This window comes from Halichoerus grypus, chromosome 1 (genome assembly GCF_964656455.1).
Source record: "Halichoerus grypus chromosome 1, mHalGry1.hap1.1, whole genome shotgun sequence".
In the NCBI taxonomy this organism is placed as follows: domain Eukaryota; kingdom Metazoa; phylum Chordata; class Mammalia; order Carnivora; family Phocidae; genus Halichoerus; species Halichoerus grypus.
In genome coordinates this window covers 119242999-119265197 of record NC_135712.1, presented here as the reverse complement: position 1 = coordinate 119265197, position 22199 = coordinate 119242999, and the positions used below count along the sequence as shown (strand labels likewise).

The 22199-nt window shown below is 46.4% G+C and overlaps 1 protein-coding gene across 1 annotated transcript in view; it reads left to right on the top strand.

The window, feature by feature from the left end:
* Positions 1-13014, top strand: part of CLSTN2 (calsyntenin 2) — a 610129-nt gene extending 597115 nt beyond the window's left edge. The window contains exons 16-17 of the mRNA XM_078071189.1: positions 421-605; positions 2462-13014. Of these exons, the coding sequence (XP_077927315.1) occupies positions 421-605; positions 2462-2659 (383 nt within the window). The 3' untranslated portion in view covers positions 2660-13014. The remainder of the gene's footprint in view (positions 1-420; positions 606-2461) is intronic.
* The last annotated feature ends 9185 nt before the right edge of the window (positions 13015-22199 follow it).

Here is a 22199-nt window from a genome sequence, read left to right as displayed (position 1 = left end):
CTTCCCCTTCAAATGTGCCCTCTCGCTCTCACACACACACACACGTGCACACCATATTGCAGTCTCCCACCCTTACTTCAATTCTAGTCTTGCCATTTTTATTACTGTCTGGTGGATGCCGTGTCTGTCCCTATGAAATTCTAGTGCCTGGCTCTCAGTGGAAGCTGCCCCAGAATTAGAGGGGAAAGCAAAAGATAGAAGAGAACATACATTCACCATTTGATTTATTCCTCACAAGTACCCATTATAGAGATGAAGAAAATGAAGCCCAGACAGGGTGAGGTGCTGGCCCAGAGTTCTACAGCTGAGAAGTGGTAGGGCAGATTGTAACCTACACATGGATGTTTCATTCACACTCCATCCCAAGACTGAGCTAGTCCTTCTGTTCGCCACGTCATGTGGATTCCTTCCTTGTTCCAGTGGTCCCAAGCATCGCCACAGTGGTCATCATCATCTCCGTGTGCATGCTGGTATTTGTCGTGGCCATGGGCGTGTACCGGGTCCGGATAGCCCACCAGCACTTCACCCAGGAGACGGAGGCTGCCAAGGAGGTTGAGATGGATTGGGACGACTCTGCGCTCACTATCACAGTCAACCCCATGGAGGTGATCCTCATGCAGGGGCTGGGATCTTGGGGCAGTATGCTTCCCCTCCCCCAGCTCCATCTTCCCTGTGCTAGAAGCCCAGCCCCACTGACCCTTGCCTTCTCTGAGCACCTTCAGCCCACTCAACCTGCATGGACCATACTTTCCCACCAGCTGCATTCACTGATTAAAAATGCGAATTGCTCTCACCCTACAAACAGAACCAGACATTTCTTAAGGCAAGCAGCCATGTGGTGTCTATCCCTGGCCTCCCCCATAGTATTTAATGAGAGCTAACAAAGACTCAGTATTGAATTTTTTGATTGATTAAGTGAGCTCTGCAGGCAGCATGGAGCAAAGCCATCTAATTTACACCGTTAAAGGCTCAGAACAGGTTAAAACAAAAGCACAACAGCAATACCTGCCATTCACTGAGCCCCCATCATGTCAGACACTGCACAGGGTGCTCTTTATACACCACCCCATTTTATCTTCCCAACCCCCTGTGAAATAGAGGTTCTCATCCTTACTTCTCAAGGTGGGAACCAACTCCGAGAAGAAAGTCAAAGTGCTCAAACTTCTCCAATATTCAAGTCAAGGTTGCTGGATCCTAAAGTCATCTCATTTCAGTTAGCCAGCAACCTCCAGCATCCACCCATGAGGGTCTAAGGCCCCAGCTCTAGACATATGAATATCAAAGTTCTACAAGTGCCCTTTGGGCTGCTCATGGTTTCCTCGGTAGTGGTAGAAGCAGGAGTAGAAAAGCAGAGGAAAATCAGGAGTCATTGAGGAATGAAGATTCTCCCAGCATGGTCCCCCTGATATCCTAGCCAGCGTGCCAAGGTAGCTCAGCTTCTCCTACCATAGGGTGTAGGTATGGTGCTAAGCGCACCACTGTGGGGACACCAGCATTTCCAGCCTCAGAGAGCTGAGCCTCAGCTGTGGGAAACAAGCCCCCATGCCTGGAGCAGTCTGAGTACTGGGCACAAGTGTTCTTACCGAGGGCTAACGTGCTGATGCCAATGGTCAGTGAAGCAGGAGTAGGAAGAGCGCTCGAGGCCGGAGTGTTCAAGAACGATTTCCTAGAGGAGGTCAGCCTAAGGGAGGCCTTGAAGAATGGGTTAGGATGGAAGGGAGGGGTGGCAGGCAAGGTAGAAAAGCAGCCGCTCCAGGGAGGGGATGCAACCATGCAAGGGCATACATCTTTTATGGCTGTTTCATCAACTCAAGACATAAATCCAGAACTAAGATTTTGCTAGAATCACCAAAAAGCTGGCGGGGGATGGGGCAGGAATGGAACTGGAAAAGAGTGGGGTTGAGTTTGAAGACACAAGCCTCAGCCAGTGAGGGGAGGCATAGAAAATGAGGACCATGAACTTTCCTTCCCGAAGGAATATTTCTGAGAAGCAGCACACCTGAGTCTTGGCTTAGAAGACCTTCTGCTCCCAGAGACTATGATGTCACCTGGGACCGGGCTGTATGCTTCTCAGTGAGAGAATAGCATTCGAGCTAACACTGAAGACGTGGAAAGCTCCATACAGACAGGCTCCAGAAATGCCAGAAAGTAAACCCTGGCCTGAAAGGTTTCCAAAGAAGAAAGGGACTGGCTCCGATGTCTTATGTTTAAAACCCACAATGTACCTTGAGTCCAGGTCTGGGAATTCACTATTTCTTCTTGGTCCTTAGCCCTCGGATTTGCCTTTCACCAGAGGACCGCCTGTCCAGGAGGCCTGTCCCCAGGGCCATGGGTTTAGCGGGAAGGGAAAGGCGTTCAAGGGGCCCAAAATGTTCCCTTAGTGGAGGAAGAAACATGTAAGTTCCAGAGTGGTTTTTGCTCAGCCCCTGATGAGCATGTCCCTTCTCTCCCTGACATCCAGAAACATGAAGAACCAGGGCGTGGGGAAGAGGAGACTGAGGAGGAGGAAGAAGTAGAGGAAGACGTGAGCTCCAGCAGCAGTGAGTCAGAGGACAGCGAAGAGGAAGAGGAGGAGGAAGGGATGGGCAAGGGCAGACACGGGCAGAGCGGAGCCAGGCACACCCAGCTGGAGTGGGATGACTCGGCCCTGCCCTACTAGCGCCCCGCTGCCTGCGCCCACTCACGCGTCCCTTTTGTAAGCCCCACCCGATGTACGCCCGAGTCTATCACATGTCGCCTCTGATTCCTATGACAGGTCTGGGCAGGCCTTCTCCAGCCTCCTGGAAGCCACCCTTTATGCCTTGGGCACTCCCTGTGTCCCAGCCCTGGGGAGGGTCCAAGACTCCCAGGGTCGTCATTAGTGGGGACTTCCAGGGGGACTTTGTCCTATAGCCCCCCACGTCTGCCTTGGGCTCACCCAGCATCCTGTCTGCAGAGTTCTGCCTGTGCAGGGGAGAAAGTCAGCCTTTATGTCACTCACCTCCCCCGGACTCCCTGTGCCCAGGGCCCTTGGGTTCCAGCTCACTGTGCGTGCACCTGCCCGCGTCTCCTCTTCCACACAGACCAGCAGGTTCTCCTGCCCTGACTCTTCAGGTGGCTTCACATGGGCAAGGTGGTCAGACTTCACACACAAGAGATCTCCATTCTTAAAGGAAAGTCCTTGTTGAGGCAGAATTAATGTATGGGGAAAGGTTCACACACACGCACGCACACGCACTCATACACTCTCCCCAGTTTGGAGAGCCTATCCCTTTGTCCTTTCTGACGCCACACAAGCTTAGATAAAAAGTCCAAAACCAAGAGGTCCTCGGCCACAGCAGAGTCTGGTCCCCAGCCAAAGCTCTCTGTCAGCCTGCCTTGGCTGCCACCACACAGCACAGGAACCAGGAAGCACTCCACAGAGGCACCGCCCCAGGCAACAGCGTGACAAGCCTGCAGCCAGGGACCAGAAGGAAGGGCGGATAGGATGAGCAGCTGCGCATCACGGCGGGCACAGATCTGGGGGATGGGGGTGGTGGGGTCTCCCCAGCCAGAGGGCAGCCGGAGGTTGACAAGGCTTTCAGCATCTAGTCTTAGGGTCCCTCATCACCGGTTTCACACTGCTTTACCTCTTGAGAAAATGCATCCCTCTCAGATGTGTTAGGACTATCATGAACTGTGCCGAATCTAAAATGAAAGTTTGGAGATTCGAATGCTAGGAATTAGGAGCATATCTGTGATAGGATCAGCTGCTTCTTTATTCTCATAAAAGGAGCAATGCTTTGGGTGGAGGGCAAATATATCTGAAAACCTAATTTCTTTTTGTTTTAATAAGAAAATCTTTTCCAACTCCATCCTAACATGCACACCTCGTGAGAACTGTTGCTATGGTAACTTGTCTGTGCTCTTTTGTGACCAAGAGAATAGCAGGCAAAAACAGGGCCATTCTAGGACTTCCCCAAGGCTCTGAGACCGTCCTTGTTTTGAATGTCTCTGGCTTTGTCCTCTGTCTGTACAATCTGTCCCTGTCCTCCCGCCCTCCCCCAGCCCAGCCCATACTGGCAGAGGCACAGAGCTGGCCCCTAGTCACAGTGGCATTCAGGTTCAAAAGAAAGTTGAGAATCTATTCATTCTACTCACCATGTCACCAAAACAGAGCTTAAGGGGGTCCATCATCAATGTCCTCTAGTTTGACCTCCATCCATGAGCAGCCCCTGCAACCTTCTGATTCAAGCAAACTACCTGATGCAGCTTTTTCCACCACTGATAGTGGTTTTTGCATATCTGTTTCCCTCCTTTGAGCCTCACCATAATTCGGTCAGGGAGTTGGGACATCTATTGTCAGGCATATTTTGAGTAAACTGAGGTTCAGAGCTTCAGCACCTTGCTCAGCGTCATTTAGAGCTAGAGACAAGACCAGACTCCCCACCTTCTACTCTTGGTCCAGTGCCCACCCACCCCACTTCTACTTATATTCATATTTATACAGCTCACGGGCATTTCTGAGGACCTACTATGTGCTAAGCACTCAACCAGCAGCCCTACAAAATGCTAAAGCTGAGGAAGAGGAGCGCCTCCCCTCCGAGGATATAATCGTTGCAGAGGGGGACCCAACAGGCATAGAAATTATATGAAACAGACCCAGAGAAGGGAGAGAAGTCACAGGAGGAAGAGGCACACAATCAAACTCAATCAGTGCCCTAATTTTTCCCTTCTTAGGGAAAAATGCAGGCAGAAGTTCGGGATTTTATATTCATTGAATGGAAATAGTCACTTCTGTGAATTCTCCCAACCAAAATGCCCTTTTTCTATCAGGCTGTGTCTGCACATCTACAAGGAGAAAATCTCTAACACTGCTTAGTCCCACCACTCCCTTTGTTAAATAAAAAAAGATTCTCCAGTTGGGCACTTAGGAGCTAACAGAATTCTCCCAAAATTATGGCAGTAAAACCAAATTTATGGTTCAAAACCCATTTTTTTTGTTGTTATTCGTAAGAAATTTATTTTTTAATGTTTCAAGTTTTTAAATTCTAGTAAATTAACATATAGTGTAATATTAGTTTCAGGAGAATTCAGTGATTCATCACTTACATATGACACCCAGTGCTCATCACAACCAGTTCTTTTTCAACTGAATTTCCATTTAAAATTATAGGTCTGGTTTTCATGAGAGCACCTTGCAGAGTCCTTTTGGTTTGGTTGGGGTGGGAAGGGGTTCCTCATGCCCTGTGGCTATCTCCAATGGCTGCATCACTTACTCATGGCCTATTTGGAGCATAATTTGGGGAGGGTATTGGGGGATCAGATAAAAGTGGCACTTGGCTAAGGACACAGGGTTGAATCATTTGTGACTAGATTGATGTAGAGAAATAATGGAAACAAGTCAGGACCCTCTCCATCAACTCCTGTTGTGCGAAGTCAGACTGCATGTCAGCTCCAAAAACGAGGCATAATAATACTGCTGGGTCAATGGGCATTTATCATGTTCCCAACACCTGACTCAACAAGGAGGAGTGGTTATATAAAAGTAGAAGCTTCAGGGACTATTCAGGTGAGTGGCGAGTAATGTAAGTTGCCCTCCACCAGATATTCTAATGATGAGTGAAAAAGGTCATTAATCAGCCCAGCATTTTCCAGGTTCCATATGCTGGTATCTGGGAACCAGAACTCCCAGATGGCCCAGACACTGTGTGGCCTCTCATCCAGACATCAGAAGCAGCAGATGCAGGCTCATACCCCAGAGGAACAGCTGACCAGGTTGGCCAAAGGCCAGACCATTGCTTATCTTGCCAAGAAGATGACCAGATTCTGCTCTCTGGAGCTGGAAAATAGATAGGCTGAAACCTCTCAAGTGATTTGGGTGACAGGGAGGAAGAGGAAGACAAGGTTGAAATGGAAAAGGCCAGTATAGAATAAGCTGCCCAATGGAGTAAAGCAATCAACTAGTTGGTCACCCGTCTTAAAGAATACCAAAAGTATATTCTAGTAGGTTAATCAAATGCTTTAAATCTGACCAAGGCCCAAATTTATGTAGATAACAAAAGTGTAATTTGAATGGGATCTTATTTCATTACCACTTTCTTGAATGTTCTCAATCATCCTATCAAGCAGGGTTTAGACCCCACATCTCTGCAGGTAGCAAGAGCTGTACCTTGTGGACGCAGACCCTCTAGGGAGAGGGCTCCTGGTGGGAAGCAATGTCCTCCAGGCCTGTACATACAGCAGATGTCAGCAAACTTTATCTATAAAGAGCCAGACAGTAAATATTTGGGGCTTTGCAGGCCATATGGTCTCTATTGCAAGTATTCAAATTTGCCACTGTAGCATGAAACAAACCACAGACAATACATAAATGAATGGATACGGCTATGTTCCAAAAAAAATTATTTATGAACACTAAAAAAGCAAATTGAATTCATATTATTTTCATATGTCATGAAATTTTATTACTTTTGATTTTTACTTTTTGACCATTTAAAAAATTAAAAAACTCTTCTGAGCCCATGGGCCGTACAAAACCCAGCAGCCTGCCAGATTTGGCCTGTAGGTCATAGTATAAACACCTCTACCATACGTTCAAGGAAAGCAGCCCTCCCATTTACCAAGGGAAAGTAGATTGCTATCTTAGACCCTTCCTTCAACTACCCAGGGGTCTTTGCCTCCAAAATGAACAACTTCATAGTCCTTAGTTAGGCTCTTTTAAATGTCCATGTCCCAGCAAGAAAATGACAACAAAAAACACCTGTTTCTGGTCAAATTGACTTGAACACAGGCAAGCAGTCATGCAGAATGCCAAGCCCTGGGTACAGGAACTGTGACCACTGAGCGCCAACCGGCTTGAGCTCAGGGCCAACTCCCAGACCCAGAGCCTTCCCAGCACAACTCAGCCCATAATGATTTCTAAGCGGGGGCGTTCATTATCTGACTGATTTCCATTTCAGCCCCGTTCATGCCATTGCTCTAAAAATGATCCTAAAGACTTCTGACTGTTTGAATCAATAGCAACATAATCAGTAGAAAGCCCTACTCAGCACATTTCAAAATTAGCAGTCTTCATGGCTCTATGATTCAATATTAGCAAGAGGAAAAGAGCACTTTTTCTTAACCATCCTCTCATTGAAATTAACCAAATCAGTTTTACAAAAAAAGTGAGGGAGTGAGTTTAATTCTTTGAAAGAATTTACAAGTGAAAAGTAGATGATTTTCAGGTAAGATCATTCTCAGGCCTTTGGGGGATCCTCCAAGCCCCTGCAAAATACTCTGGAGGGCTACGGATGGTACAGGATCCTCTATCTGCATCAGACTTTTATCAAGGCTGACAAGCCAAAGCCCTTGGCACAATTTTTATGTAATCACTTTCCGCTGCCCAGCTGTAGGCAAAGGAAATGAACAGTGAAAGTCCTGAAGTCTACTCCAGCACCTTCATTTCCCTGCCTTTATTTTATTTTATATATTTATTTATTCTGTACCTACTTTATAGATCTTGTTCTAGTTTTCTTTATGGTGCCAACTACAAAGGAGAGTTGGCTTTACAAGGGCTATAGATTAGAAGTCAAACTTGACTCTACCCCAAGACAACACAAAGAGACACAAGAAGTACCTCCACCAGCACCCCAGAAAGCAATCAAACATTCCCTGGATGCCATTAGTGAACAGATGGGATTCTGTGTTTGCAGCTACGTTCAATGTAATTCAGCAAATCCTTGCTGAGTGCCCATGGTGTGCCAGGCCCTGTGCCAGAAACGGGGGAAAGGTGGATGACTGAGGTGTGGCCCTGCCCAGGCGGGTCTCCCGGGCTCATGAGCTGTTGGCATGCTTCCTTTACAGTGTTGGAGGCTGTCTGAGAGCAGTTGGGACAGGTGCAGGCAGAAGTTTAGAGTTGAGGGAGGTGGGTAACTTGCTTTGGCAATTCTCCACCCTAAGTCAGATGGCAGGTGTGATTCTGGGAGCCCTCGAACACATTGCCAAGGTCAAAAGAGGAGAGCCCTGGGGAAGCAGGCAATGCTTCCCTAGATGTTTCTAATTCTGCCCCAGCCCGACCCAGGTCACTTATGGATGAAAGCCAGTCACCCTGCCTACAAGGTGAGTATCACATGGATGAAGGCTGAGATTCAGTGAAACTAGGCCAAAGGAAGTTCTTCAGTATGAAGAGCAGGCAGGCAGACCTGGAAAGTAAGCCAGGTACAGGGGCCTCCATGTGCCAAGTTCCAAAGACATGAAAAGCCTGATGTGAGGGTGCACCCCTGAGGCCTAAAGTCAGAGCTGAGGAGGGAAGAAGGGCTCTGACTTTGTAGGACCTGCTAAAGGGCCACAGGACACTGGAGAGCAGAGGTTCTTAAGGTGCATGCCTGGACCAGAGCATCACCTGGGGATGAGTGAGAAATGCAAATTCTTGGGATCCACCCAAGAGCTACTGCATCAGAAACCAGGGGTGGGGCCCAGCAGTGTATGTTTTAAGGCTCTCTAATCCTGATGCACTCTAAGGTTTGGAAACCACTGATGTAGAGAATGAGAGTGACTTTCACTGGCCCTGGGAGGAGAGGATTAATAGGATAAGAAAGTCCATTACTAGTGTAGAAGAGAGGGGGTCAAAGCAGAGCTCCCCATGAACCGTCCAGGGCCCTCCAGACTCTCTCTAGTCCATACTCCCTGAAGCAGTGATTTCAAGGAACTTTGGGCCTAGTCCCAACTTCATTCCTCCCCTGGGGCAGGAGCCACCTCCTGCTGGTCTGGCCCCTTTCATCCTAGAGACAGACACAGTCCAGGGGAGGCTATAGTGAGGCTACCCATCCCTAGGGAGGCTGCCTTCCAGATTCCCATTGATGAGCAGCCTCCTGAAGGGCCATATTTTAGGGGAAATGATTAAACTGTAGCAGTGTCCCTACATCAGCAGGAGAACTGGTCCCCACACAGCATGTATGCTGTGGAGGCATCAGGGACAGACAGTGGAGTGGGGCCATCTAAGGGCTGGAAGGGAACACAGATACATGGCCTTGGAGAGCTCATGCCTGCTGTTCAGTTCCTAAGAATCCAGTTCCCTCTTGATTAGAGGCATATTCCTGGTCTTATCTGCCCCGGCCTTGCTGAGTTCTCCCCCAAATGCCCTAAAGGATACCTCCATTTCTCCAGCCCAGTTTATGAAAAGGTCTTCTGATTAAATGCCCAACCAATCCCCTGAGAACACAGTGACCATATCAAGAACCACCATCTCCAACACATTAGATTATGCTAAAAAGAACCAAGAGAGTTTACCAGTTGTTTGTGAGAAGCATGGGAGAGAGCAGACCCACGAGGGGGAAGGAAAGTTTCTTCATGTTCGTGTCACTGCAGTCCAGAATAACTTTCTTTATAGCCAGGCCTCTCTCTGTGAATTCTCTGATGTGACATCTCTTTCCCAAGACCTTAAGACAATTTTGTTTCCCTGAAGTTAAGTCACTTATTACAAAGCCCCCCATGGGACAAAAGGACAAGGAATGGCATGATAGGACAGGTGGAGAGCCTCAGACAGTTCTGGGAGCAGGATGGGCTCTGTTCCCATTGGCAAGCTTAGATCTGTGTCCAGTCAGAAGTCTCGGCAGCTCCAATATAGCCAGGACACGAGGCAGAGAGAGGGAGTAGGAGGGGCATTTACTGGGAAGACTGGGCACAGAGGAGACACCCAAGGTGTGTCACTGTGCAGGCCACACCAGCCATTCGCATTTGTCAGAAACGGGAGAACTGTGTCCCAACATCAGCTAGTCCCTCCCATTCTGAGCAGTGGAGAGGAGCTGCTACCTCTGGACCATGGAGGTGATACATCTCCAGAGTCCGGGACCCATTCCATGAGAACTGGCTGTTGAATGAAATGGAACCACAGTGCTCAAGCACCCACTGGGGACCCTGAGCAGGCCCCAGAAAACATGGCTGTGTGAGGCTGATGGCCCCTCAGCTCCTGCTGCCTCTGCTGTCACAGGCTCCCTCGTCAAGGCAAGAGTCACTCACCTACCCCAGCGCCGTGGGTGACTAGTACAGCACCTGGCCCACAGCACGGGCTTGGTAAGTGGTGAATTAAACAGAATACCAGAGATCACCTGACCTCAGCAAACGGACAGGATGTGAAAAATTAAGATGCTTCAGAAAAAAAAAAAAAAAAAAGACTCCACCATCATTTCTCTTAATATATAGGTCGGGATCCTTCATAAAATCAGAGCAAGGAGGAGTGGAAGTACATAGAGGGGCAGAAGAACAGGAATGGGGTTGTTGGATAGCGGCCCCTTCCTATCTATAACAGTAAAAGGTGCCCCTAAGCACGGAGCAGTTGGAGGGGCCTTGATAAGCCCACCTGCTCCATCCTCTAGGTCCTGGGCAATGTCCTGAGAGGGGGTCCTAGTTAATGACCCTAGTCCTGTGATGCTCTGCAGCCCCTTTTACCAGATTCGCTGCAGAGATCTGTCAAGGTGAAGCTCAACCCCCAACAGACATAGGAAAAGAGGACAACAGACGTGAGAAGGGCCAAAACGCAGACGGTGTATATTAATCCCAGGCGAAAGAAATGTGCCGGCTTTAACATTTGTTCGCTTTTATCTTGAAATGAAAATGCATCTCTGCTGCCCAGACCCTTTTCTGAGCATTTCAGAACAGAAATGGGACACACACACTCACTCATGGTAAGGGTTCTTTCCCCAGCAGAAAGAGCTATCGGAGAAAGGAGCCCACAGGGTGTGTCCATGTGCGGGAGCAGATAACCCACCACAGGTCCCAGCTAGAGTCCAGCCCTGTGAAAAAGGGAGGGGAAAGGCCAGGAAGCAGCTGTCCTTAGGAAGGGTTCGTTAGGGCCTCTGTGACAAAGGGCTCCACTTGGGCCTGTGGGTCACAGAGAGGAACATGATGTGCACACCCCTGCAGACAAAAGTCTGTCCATCCTGGGCAATGTGGAACACACCCCCAGCTCCTCCCTCCGCTGCAAAGGAGCCGCCAATGTGTAGGATTCAGAAGAGGCCACGTACATCTTCACTTGTACACTTCAAATGGTGGAAATAAGGCAAATGCTTTTCGGAGATTAGGAAGTTAGACTTGATACCCAGGGCTGATCATTCAAAAGGCAAAGAAAGAGAGATTGAGGGGAAAGCAGACTCAGAGTTAGAGAGGGAACAGGCGAGGCTGGGGAAGAGTGACAGAACAGGGACGCGCTCACCCAGGAAGCCAGAGCATTGCTCTCAACTGAAAGCTCTATTCAAATTTCAGCAAACTATGGGGAAGCCTGGCCCTGTGACCCAGGGGCAGTCAAATCCATGCCTCCAAACTCAGCCCTGTTTGAAGGTGATTTCATTCTTAACTGAACTAGTCATGATGGATCAATCCACCTGATTGCTTCCAGCCTGACCTTGGTGGCTTCCAAAAAAGTTGTTGGTGCCCTGAGCTGGACAGCTTGGAAGGAAATTGAAGAAAACCAGCTGGTGAATAAGAAAAGAAACTGCATGTAGAAGTTGGTTGTTTTCAAAGAAATCTGTAGGTATTAAGAGTCAGGTGTGTTATGTTATTGGCATGGGCATTATAAATGTCAGGGAGGTAAGATTCAGAATGACTTGGTGGGGCACTCGTTTGGAAAATTAGTTTATGTGTTAAAGATAAGTTATGAGGGACAAATAGGCTAAGGACAGCGATTTATGTGTGTCATATACATCTATATAGACATCTATATATATATATAGACATAAAATACAGAAATAAGTCAGATAAAAAGATGTCAATGATCCCAACACATTTTCAATTCCTTAGAAGTGCAGGTTTGGATGTTACACTTTTTCTTATTGTCCTCACTTACTTTTAGCTCTCAAAGCACTGGGAACAGTGCCTGGCACATAGTAGGAGTTTGGTAAGCACTGGGAAATGGAAGGTCCAGCTTGTCACTACATGGTAAACACTCAGTACTCGCTATACATCAAATTAAATGAGCCATAGGGAAGCAGGTCAGCCACATCCCCCTCCTAGATCATCACAACCCAGCTAAGGAGAGGCCTTCCTGAACTGACAGATTCAGAGCAATGTCCAGCCAGCTGCAGGCACTGGGCCTGGCTCTTGCCAGGATGCTGTACATAGTGGGTATCACTTAGGATGCTACACATAGTGGGTTTGTATCACTTAGACAGGATTCTCTGCACATAGTGGGTCTGTATCACTTAGACTTTATCTGCATAACACCTAACAAGCTATTTCTACAGGGAATAGGGCTGGGGGCTCCCCTCCTATTGCATCTGACATTTCCTAAACACTTGGTGCAATGCTGTGGAGTTCTGCCAACTTCGGGCACAATTTGAGAACTAAATGTAACGATTCTCGGCTCAGCCAGTCTAAGAGGTTTAGTGATTTCTTCTCTCAGTCCTTCCCATCGTCCATATCTGGAGATGCCACCTCAAGGGGTAGGCCAGTGTGTGCCTGACGCATGTCAGACTTCTGAGTTCTTCCAGCTGCCTCAAACAAATAAATCCTTTTAGTCTAGAAAATGTGTTATTTGCTAAATATACTATTGTGTATGATGTGAAACAATGCAAACTTTGGACTATCTTGTTAGGAGGACTGTATGCATTTATATAATTTAATTTCAGGAGAGCACGTTGTCATCTTGCTCAATGAATGAGGTTGCGCAATCAAAGATGATCAGAGAAAATGCCCCCTCCCCACACCTCTCAGCCCCACCCCTCATGGAGCCCCTGCCTATTTGAGCTGTCCTGTCCACTCCAGGCTGATGCAGAGTGAAGGGCGCTGAGAATCTCCATGTATATAAAGCTATAGGAAGAAAATAAGAACCACCACAGGAATCTGTTGGGCTTCTTCCCATAACTGTGATTTTACCCATGTTTGAGTCACAAACTTTAAATTTCTAACAATTAAGATTCTTGCAGTTTCCAAGTAATTTGTTAAATGCCTATTCGACACAGACAGATATTTATTTTCAGCCTTGACTTGTAAATGCCTACAAACTGATTCATGCTGGTGGTCGTTACGACACTTCCTGTGAATTGGTGAATAAATATGATTTTAGAATTTCACAGTAAAGATGACCTCTGAGAGTTTTTATCCTTCAGACTATTTGATGAGGTCAGGCGCTGAGAACTGCTTAGCTGGGTCAACATTCTCTGGAGTTCCGTCCTAAATCCTTGTGTGTGGAAGAGAAGGGTGTGGGACCCGAGAAATGGTGACATGGCGAGCTGGGCCCCCATGAGGCCTTCATCGGGGCACCCTGTTATATACCCAGAACACAACTCGGCAGCCTTGTTACTGGAGACCAGTACTAAGACAAGTCTCATGTACTTCCTGAGGGCCTACAAAGTGCTGGAGCCTTACATGTCTGGTCTTAATTCTTGAAGCAGGCAGTTCTCAGTAGTAACATGAAGGTGAGAATCAGAGGATCTATGGGCATTGCCAGAGGGCAGGTGGGACTGAGCACAGCTCTGGCTCTCTCCTAGCCCGTTCTTTCCTGCCCCTCCATGCTGACCTTTCCTCACACCCAGGTGCCACCCTGCAGCCCACCGAGGATGGGCTCCCCTCCCCACCCAGAGCTGGTCGAGATCCAGAGCACTTCCCTAGGTCCTGTGAGTTACAGTTACAACTGTCTTTCCCTCCTGTTTCATACTGACCAGACCCAGGGGTGAAGCCTTCCCTTTGGTCAGAGAGAAGGGGGAAAAGCTCAAGAACACTTTTCTTATAAGTGCTGGGGTCATAAGAGGCGCCACGTTGCACATGACACGGCAACCAGCGTGTACCACAAAAGGCACTGTCGTCTGTTCAACCCCCTCTGGCTACCCTCTGCCAGCCATGTGCCATCTGCCTGCCCCACCCGTCTCTGTCCTCCCCTGCTCTCCTCCCTCCTCACACTTCTCAGAAGTAAGAGACAGCCTCCTTTCTTTTTCTCTTTGAAGAGCAGCTTTGTCACCTTATCCTCATTCCCTGGTGTCCTGCCAAAATCCATGCCCTTCCTTCTGCCCCAAGCAGTTCACCATATACATATTCTCCCAAATACAGATCACTCACATCCTAAGAGGAGTTCTTCCGCCGGATGTTAAGACAGCATGTTTATCACGTCGAACCTTATCTTTGTATTACATCTCAGAGAGCCAGCAAGGAGCCTAGGTCCGTTTGTCCTTCCATCTTCACTTTGGTCACACACACACACACACACACCCCACCCCGCCCCAGTCCTTCCCCTCCCACCCCATCCTTGGGCTTCCCTGGAGCCCAGTGCAGCAGCTCACTACCACAGCCCCGACCTCCTCCCTCCCTTTTGCCCCAAGCAATCTGGCCCCTGTTCTTGCGTCTGATAGATTCTCCACCTTCTGTCTGTGCTACTCCCTCTCCTCTCTTTCAAAAGCATCTCCTCATCCCTCAGCACCACAGTGTCTGCTGCTGGCTTCCATCCTCAGACACTGTGCCTGCCAGGAGACCACACTGCTGAAGCTCCCTGGGAGGTGGCCTCCCAGGCTGACAGGCCACAGAGACTTCTAGGAACCTACCCTTTGTACACAAGGCCCTGGAGCTCTAGGGGCTCCTCATCCTCGCAGGTAAATAAACTCCATTCTCTAAACTTAAAGAGTCCTGGTTTATCAGGCCTGAGTACAGGGCTTCATACTGGGTTAACCTGATAGAGGGTCCAATGCAAAAACTTATACACACCAACAAAAACCAGCTTCTAAACTACCAAACTATGGATAAAAGTCTCAGGCAGAGGTTTCATCTCAATCATACCTGTATTCAAACTCTAGTGCAGAGCCCGGGATGGAAAGGGCTCAGAGAGAATTAAGTAAACTGAACTGAATTAAACCTCAAGTCCAAGGTCCTCAATGACCTGGCTCAACCTATGTTTTCATCCTCGTATCTCCCAGTTGCCCAACATGAGTCCCATGTCTTGGTGTTCCCAAACACACGGTGAGTGTTCCCACCTCCATGCTGTTGTTCCTGTGGCTCCCACTCCCTGGAATGCCATCCCTCCTCCCGTATCTCAGACCATGGAAATCTTACCCCTCATAGGACTTCCCACTCCCAAGCTCTGGTGTTATTTGTCAGTGATGCCATCCTTGATTTTCCCAGTGGAGTATGATCCTACCATCCTCTGCACCCCCAGAGCGGGTCCTGATGTACTGGGAAGTGCCCCGCGTGGAGGGTGAAGGGAACAGGTCATGAGATGTGGTGTTCTAGGCCAAATTCAAATGCCTGCAGAGGTAAGGCAGGTAGTATAAGCATGACTACCTAGATGGGGCCTCCAGTGAAGAGAAAAATGCATGCCACCTCCAGAGCAGAAACCACCTCTCTTCTCCAGCCAACTGTGTCAATGCAAGAATGGCTGCCAATTTTGCCAGATTTTCTAATTTTTTTTTTCAAGAGAGTTCTTAACAAGCCCTAATATATTATATATAAATATGTAATCAATATGGCATATAGTAATATAGCGTATATTTTGTAATTATAATTATATACTGTATAATTATGTATTATGCATAACTAAATTTCAAAGTTATAATTATTACATACTATTAAGAATTATATATATATACACACACACATACATACTATTTATACACTGATAGCAATACTGGTACTACATATATATATATTTTTTTTTTTTTTAAAGATTTATTTATTTTACAGAGAGAGAGAACACGTGAGCATGAGCGGGAGGGGCAGGGGCAGAGGGAGAGAGAGAATCTCAAGCAGACTCCACACTGAGCACAGAGCCCAACACAGGGTTCGATATCACGACGCTGAGATCATGACCGGAGCCGAAACCAAGAATCAGACGCTCAACTGACTGCACCACCCAGGTGCCCTGTACTACATATATTTCTCAAACCAGTTTGACTATGGAACCCTTTACTTCATAAGGTATCTTCAGCTGAGATAAGGGCCTGAAGCTGAGGCCCAGAGTTCTTCCATTTGTTAGTGCCTCACTGGGAAACCATCCTGAACCAACAATTAATTTCATCCTAGATACGACTTCTCTGCAGAGACTTCCATATGTGCCTATGGAGGTCACACCGGGATGCTCTGTGCACACAAGCCTCACAGCCTTGGCTCCCAGGACCCATGAGCACTACCCTCTGACCGCACTCAGAGCCCTCAGCCAGTTCTCTTTTCCCTACACAACAGGAAGGTAGCCCCAGAAGCTCTCTATGAATTGACCTTGGAGAAGCTCTCTATGAATTGACCTTGACTTCCCTTCCTCAAGGCCACAATGTCAAACCATTACGCCCATTCCACCCTTCACTTTATCAGTCTTTACCCTTCTAATCACCAGAAACATTTACAGTCATTTAATAATTGCATAATCATGTCATGAGTGCCTACTGTTTTCTTGGGACTTATATAAACACCACACACATATGTACACACGCACATACACGTAGCTGCAAATACCCCTATGCACACGTATACATATCTATGGCCTTCTATTTTCATGATACCTTCGTAAAACCACTTACTAGTCATGGCACCATTGCTGTGGCAATCTCCCTGAGCTTTCCTTTCCTTGTTTATAAAATGGTAATAATGGTACCTCTCTTAAAAGACGCTTGCAATAATTAAGTCAGGTCATTTCTGTGAAGTATCTGCTACAATGTCCAGCCCTTTAGGCATTCACTAAATAATTACTATCGCAGCTATGACCACTACTTTTCCAACATCCCCTAGCAATAGATAATGGCTATTATCACACCCTCATTCGTTCAGTCCTTCCTCAGGCACTTACTCCTTAATTCATTCAATGGTTCTGAGATCTAGCCTGGACAACGTTCCCCATGGGTGACCTCCTCTTTATCTTCTCAGTGGAGGCATTTGCAGAAAAGGGGGGAAGGGAAAGAGTGGAGAGAGGTACAAAGACTTACTAAGCAATTATTTTGGACCAGGCACTTCCACGGTATATTCTAATGCAATCCTTCCAGCAATCCCATGTGGCAAGCATCCTCATCCCCATTTTATAAATGAAGGAACTGAGTTCGGAGAGATTAGGTCTCGTCAAGGTCACCCTACAGGTTGAGTGGCAGAGCCCAGATTCCTTCATAGATGTGGTATTCTGAATACCGTGCTAGTACTGCTGAACCAAGTGTCTGCCCACACTGCTAGGGAATAACCAGCCTTAAGAGTGAAATGTTGCCTCTGAAAAGGCAGAGTACACAGGTGCCAGAGCCCAGTGATGAAGGCAGTTTTCCTTTTTAGCACCTTGGGCTACAACCAGTCCCAAAGCACACACCAGATAGGAACTGAGAAGTCCTGGTTAGACAGCTACAGTTCCAAAAATAAAATCAGTGTTAAAAAAATATAAGCCAGAGAGAGTCTAAAAACCAGCAGGAGAGCAAACTATTTAGAAATACACACTCAGAGACATGGACAAATGGGTCTCCTCTCCCAGAGCAGTAATACAAGAAAGCCATCCCCATGGTCTCTGTTGACTTCTATGTCCTGGAATCTATGACAGTCCTGGAGACATGGAGAAACTTGGAGTCCTCATTTATTTGTCTATTCATCGTCCAAAGATGTTCCAAAACTCCTTACTCAGTGCTTCCTGTGTGCCAAATGCTGTGCTAGGCACTGAGGACACCAGCAGCACCAGCTTCCCACCCTCACTGAATGTAGTCTAGTGGAGGACACAAGTAATTATTAAATAACTTCACAAATAAGTCTGCAATTGCACTTATTAGGAGCTCTGCAAAGGAAGCCTCTCTGGAGCTATGAGTATCTATCATAGGGTGAATTGCCATTATCAGGAAGGCCAAAGTTCCTTAAAGTGATGATTAAGATGAGAGAAGAGAGAGAACGGGGAAGTGTATCAGTAAAGCTTCTTAGCTGCAGATGAGAAAGTCACCTTTAGATAGTCGACAGGAGCAGGTATTTAGGAACAGGATCATTGGGAAGACTAGAGAATCTAAGCTTCCAGAAACATCTCCCAGCAGCGCCTTCTCTAGCAGAAATGAACCATCACATGGGTATGGATATGGGCTACAGATCTGGAAGGATCCCTACCCTGCTTTCCTCTCTCCGTTTCTTCCCCTACAACTTTCACTCTGAAACTCTTCCTGTGATTCAAACTCCTGAAACATAGTGTCTCAGCCAGGATCCCACCTGATGGAGAATCAGTGAGTATGTACAAATGCGCTCAGATTTTGTCAATCAAATTTGTGCTACTCCCCCTGTTCAAAATCCACCAAGAGAGTTCCATGACCTCAAAGTAAAGTGATGCCTATGTCATGGCTCATGATACTGGTAATGAGCTGGCCACAACCTAAATATAACAGTTCTCCCTGTGTAGAATTCTGCATTCCAGAGCCCATCAACATGGTCATCACACTTCACTAAGCATGGAGTAAGGCTGCAGGAAGTGAGAAGTGATCCCAAAGAGAAGGCTACTTTCTGAAAAATGTAGCCACTTATCTGCAATGCTGATACGGACAGCCAAAAGTCTTCTCGGACATGTTTAAAAAAGTGAAAAACGACATTGTGTACTTTCCTTCTGTTAATAAATGATAAAGTAACTTTTCACTTTATAAAAATATGTCAAGTCTGTCACTTGGTAGGAGAGCACTTTGATTAAAAAGGCCCTCTGGTGCAATCTATCTCTCAACAATAGCCAGAAGGTTATCATAAAAGCCTAGTTCTAATAGGTTTTGACCAAAACACAACTTGAAGCATGCTTCTTTCCGACATAAGGTGCCTCTGACTTAGGCTGTGTTTGACAGAGGGGCAGTGGGACAGCCTACTCACTGCCAGGAAACTCTTGACAAGGCTTTTCAGAGATGGGCAACCTATGTGTATGGCCAGCATGCCTGCACGAGTTTTCTTGCTACATTTTTCAACTTGTTCATTTAAGAAAAGACAAAATATGATGTCTAGGCTCAAGGATAAAGGTGGTATCAGTGAGGTGCATTGGAGAATATCCACTTCCAGCTGAGAAAATTACTTTAAAGTAACAGTTTCAGAACTGTGTGCTGGGAGCTTAGGAAGATGGCAGATTAGGAGGACCCCGAGCTCACCCCGGCCCACATTTACAACTAGACATCACTCACATCCATGTAAATAAACCAGAGAGTGACCCGAAGACTGGCAGAACAAACTCCACAACTAAATGTAGAGAAGAGCTGCATCTGAGAGGTTACAAAGGGCAAATGCAATCAAGAGCTGCCCACAGGAGGGAGGGAGCTGTGGGCACAGGAAGAGCCCACACGAAGAAGACAAATCCCCATAACATCTTGCTTTGAAAACCAGAGGGGCTGAATTCCCTGACTTTGTATAACAGCAGAACTTGGAGCCTATACCTTAAAAGTCAGCTGACTCAGCACTCGGCAGGATAGCTGGTCCCGACCCTTAAAGAGACAATAGCCCAAGGAGAGGCAACATAGAAGCAAGTATTTGCATGACACCTGGGGCAAATGGAAGGAAGATCTGTTTTTTCCAATTTTAGAGCATGTTGTGGGAACAAAGGAGCTAGCAGGCACCATTTTCCTCCCCGACCCCCAGCACAAACACAGGGCCACCTTTGGGAGGCAGCACTGCACAGACACTTGCTATCTAACCTGCTAGCAATGTGCCCTACCCATGTATTCTCCTGAGGACTCACCCACTCCAAGCCTTCTAGCCTCGGCAGTGAGCTCACTGAAAATTTTGCTAACACTGAGCATGCACCCTGCCCAGGCACTGCACACAGGCACCACTGCAAGCCACGCCTCCTACCGTTGCCACTGCCCACTGCACCCCCAGCTACTGCCACCCCCGCCTCTTGCTGTGCCCCTGGCAGCCACTGTGCTTCAAGGACCCAGCCCTGGACTAGCATCTCAGTGCAAATTCTGTTACCACCATCCCACTCCCAAGCTCTCCTGTAGTCACGCCCCTTCAGAGCCAGCTTGCATGGGTCTCATTAACAGCAGAGAGAGCAAGCACAGCCCCCAACAGGCAGACAGTCAATGCAGACATCTAGACTTAAAAGAAAAGTGACTCAGACACAACAGCAGGATACAAGCAACACTCACAGGAGACTCCCCTGAAGCACCAGGTTCTGGTGAACAGGGGACATCACACTGGAGGGCACAGGACCTCTTCTTTGTAAAGCCAGTACTTTCAAAAGCAGATGACATAACTGACTTTTCCAATACACAGAAACAGACTCAGAGAGGCAGACAAAATGAGGAGACAGAGGAATATGTCCCAAATGAAAGAACAAGACAAAATTACAGCAGGAGATCTAAGCAAAACAGAAATAATAGGCCTTATGGAGAATTTAAAATAATGATCATAAAGACATTCACTGGACTTCAGAAAAGGGTGGAGGACATCAGTGAGACCCTTGACAAAGAGAAAAAATAACATATCAAAGATGAAGAACTCCATAAATGAAAGTAAAAATACAACAGATGGAATAGTAGGCTGCAGGAAGCAGAGGAATGCATCAGTGACCTGGAGGACAGAATAATGAAAAGTATTCAAGCTGAACAGGTAAGAGACAAACAAATACCGCAAAGTCAGAATAGACTTAAGAGAACTCAGTGACACCAACAACAACATAATAACATTCACATTATAAGGATCCCTGAAGGAGAAGAGAGAGAAAATGAGGCAGAAAATGTATTTCAAGAAATAATAGCTGAAACTTCCCAAATGTGGGGAGGGAAAGAAGAGATCCAGATTCAGGAAACAGGGAGATCCCCCAAAAAATTCAATCCAAGGAGGTATACACCAAGACACATAATAATTACAATGGCAAAAACAGTGATAAAGAGAATTTTAAAGGTTGCAAGAAAAGACAGTTACATAAAAAGGAAACCCCATAAGGTGATCAGCTGATTTTTCAGCAGAAACTTTGCAGGCCAAGAGGTAGTGGTGCCATGTATTCAAAGTGCTGACAGGGAAAAATCTGCAGCCAAGAATACTCTATCCAGCAAGGCTATCATTCAGAATAGAAGGAGAGATAAAGAGTTTCACAGACAAACAAAAGTTAAAATAATTCAAGACAACTAAACAGCCCTACAAGAAACATTAAGGGGGACTCTGTGAGTGGAAAATAGAAAACATAAGAAAAAATAGGATGTAAAAAGGCAAAAAAAATTAAGTATACCCATAAAACTCAGTCAAGAGAAGCACGGAATAAAAGGATGCAAAATGGGGCACCTGAGTGGCTCAGTTAGTTAAGTGTCTGCCTTTGGCTCAGGTCATGATCCTAGGGTCCTGGGATCAAGCCCAGCAGTGTGTTGTGTTGTCCGGTTCCCTGCTCAGTGGGGAGTCTGCTTCTCCCTCTACCTCTGCCCTCCCCCTGCCCGTGCTTTCTCTCTCACTCTCCCTCTCTCAAATAAATAAAATCTTTTTTATAAAGGGTATAAAATATGATCCCAAATATTTGAAACATGGAGGGGAAAGAAGGATTAGTTTAGAATTAAGTGACCATCAGCTTAATATACATGTCTATATGCAGGTGTTATATACAAACCTAATGGTAACCACAAATAAAAAAAGAGTAATAGCTATGCAAAAAATAAAGAGAAAGGAATCCAAGTATATCCCTAAGTAAGCCCAGCAAACCATGAAAGAAAGAGAAGAAAGGATCAGAGAAAAACTGCAAAAACCACCACCAAACAAGTAACAAAATGGCAATAAATACATACCTATTAATAATTAATTTGAATATAAGTGGACTAAATGACCCAATTGAAAGACATGGGGAGACAGAGTGGATAAAAAAATAAGACCCATCTATGTGCTGCCTACAAGAGACCTAAAGACACCTGCAGATTGAAAGTGAGGGGATAGAGAAATATTTATCACATAAATGGATGTCAAAATTAGCAACACTCATATTGAACAAAATAGACTTAAAGACAAAGATGGACACTATATAATAATAACGGGGACAATCAAACGAGAAGATATAACAATTACAAACCTTTATGCACCCAACATGGGAGCACCCATATATATACAACGGTTCATAAGAAACATAAAGGAACTAATTGAGTGTAATACAATAATAATAGGGGACTTTAACACCTACTTACATTGATGAACAAATCATCCAAACAGAAAAATCAACAAGGAAACAGTGGCTTTGAATGACACACTGGAACACATGGATCTAACAGATATATTCAGAACATTCCACCCTAAAACATTAAAATACACATTCTTTTCAAGTGTGCATGGAACATTCTCCAGAATAGATCACATATTAGGCCATAAAACAAGCCTCAGAAATTCAAAAAGATCGAAGTAAT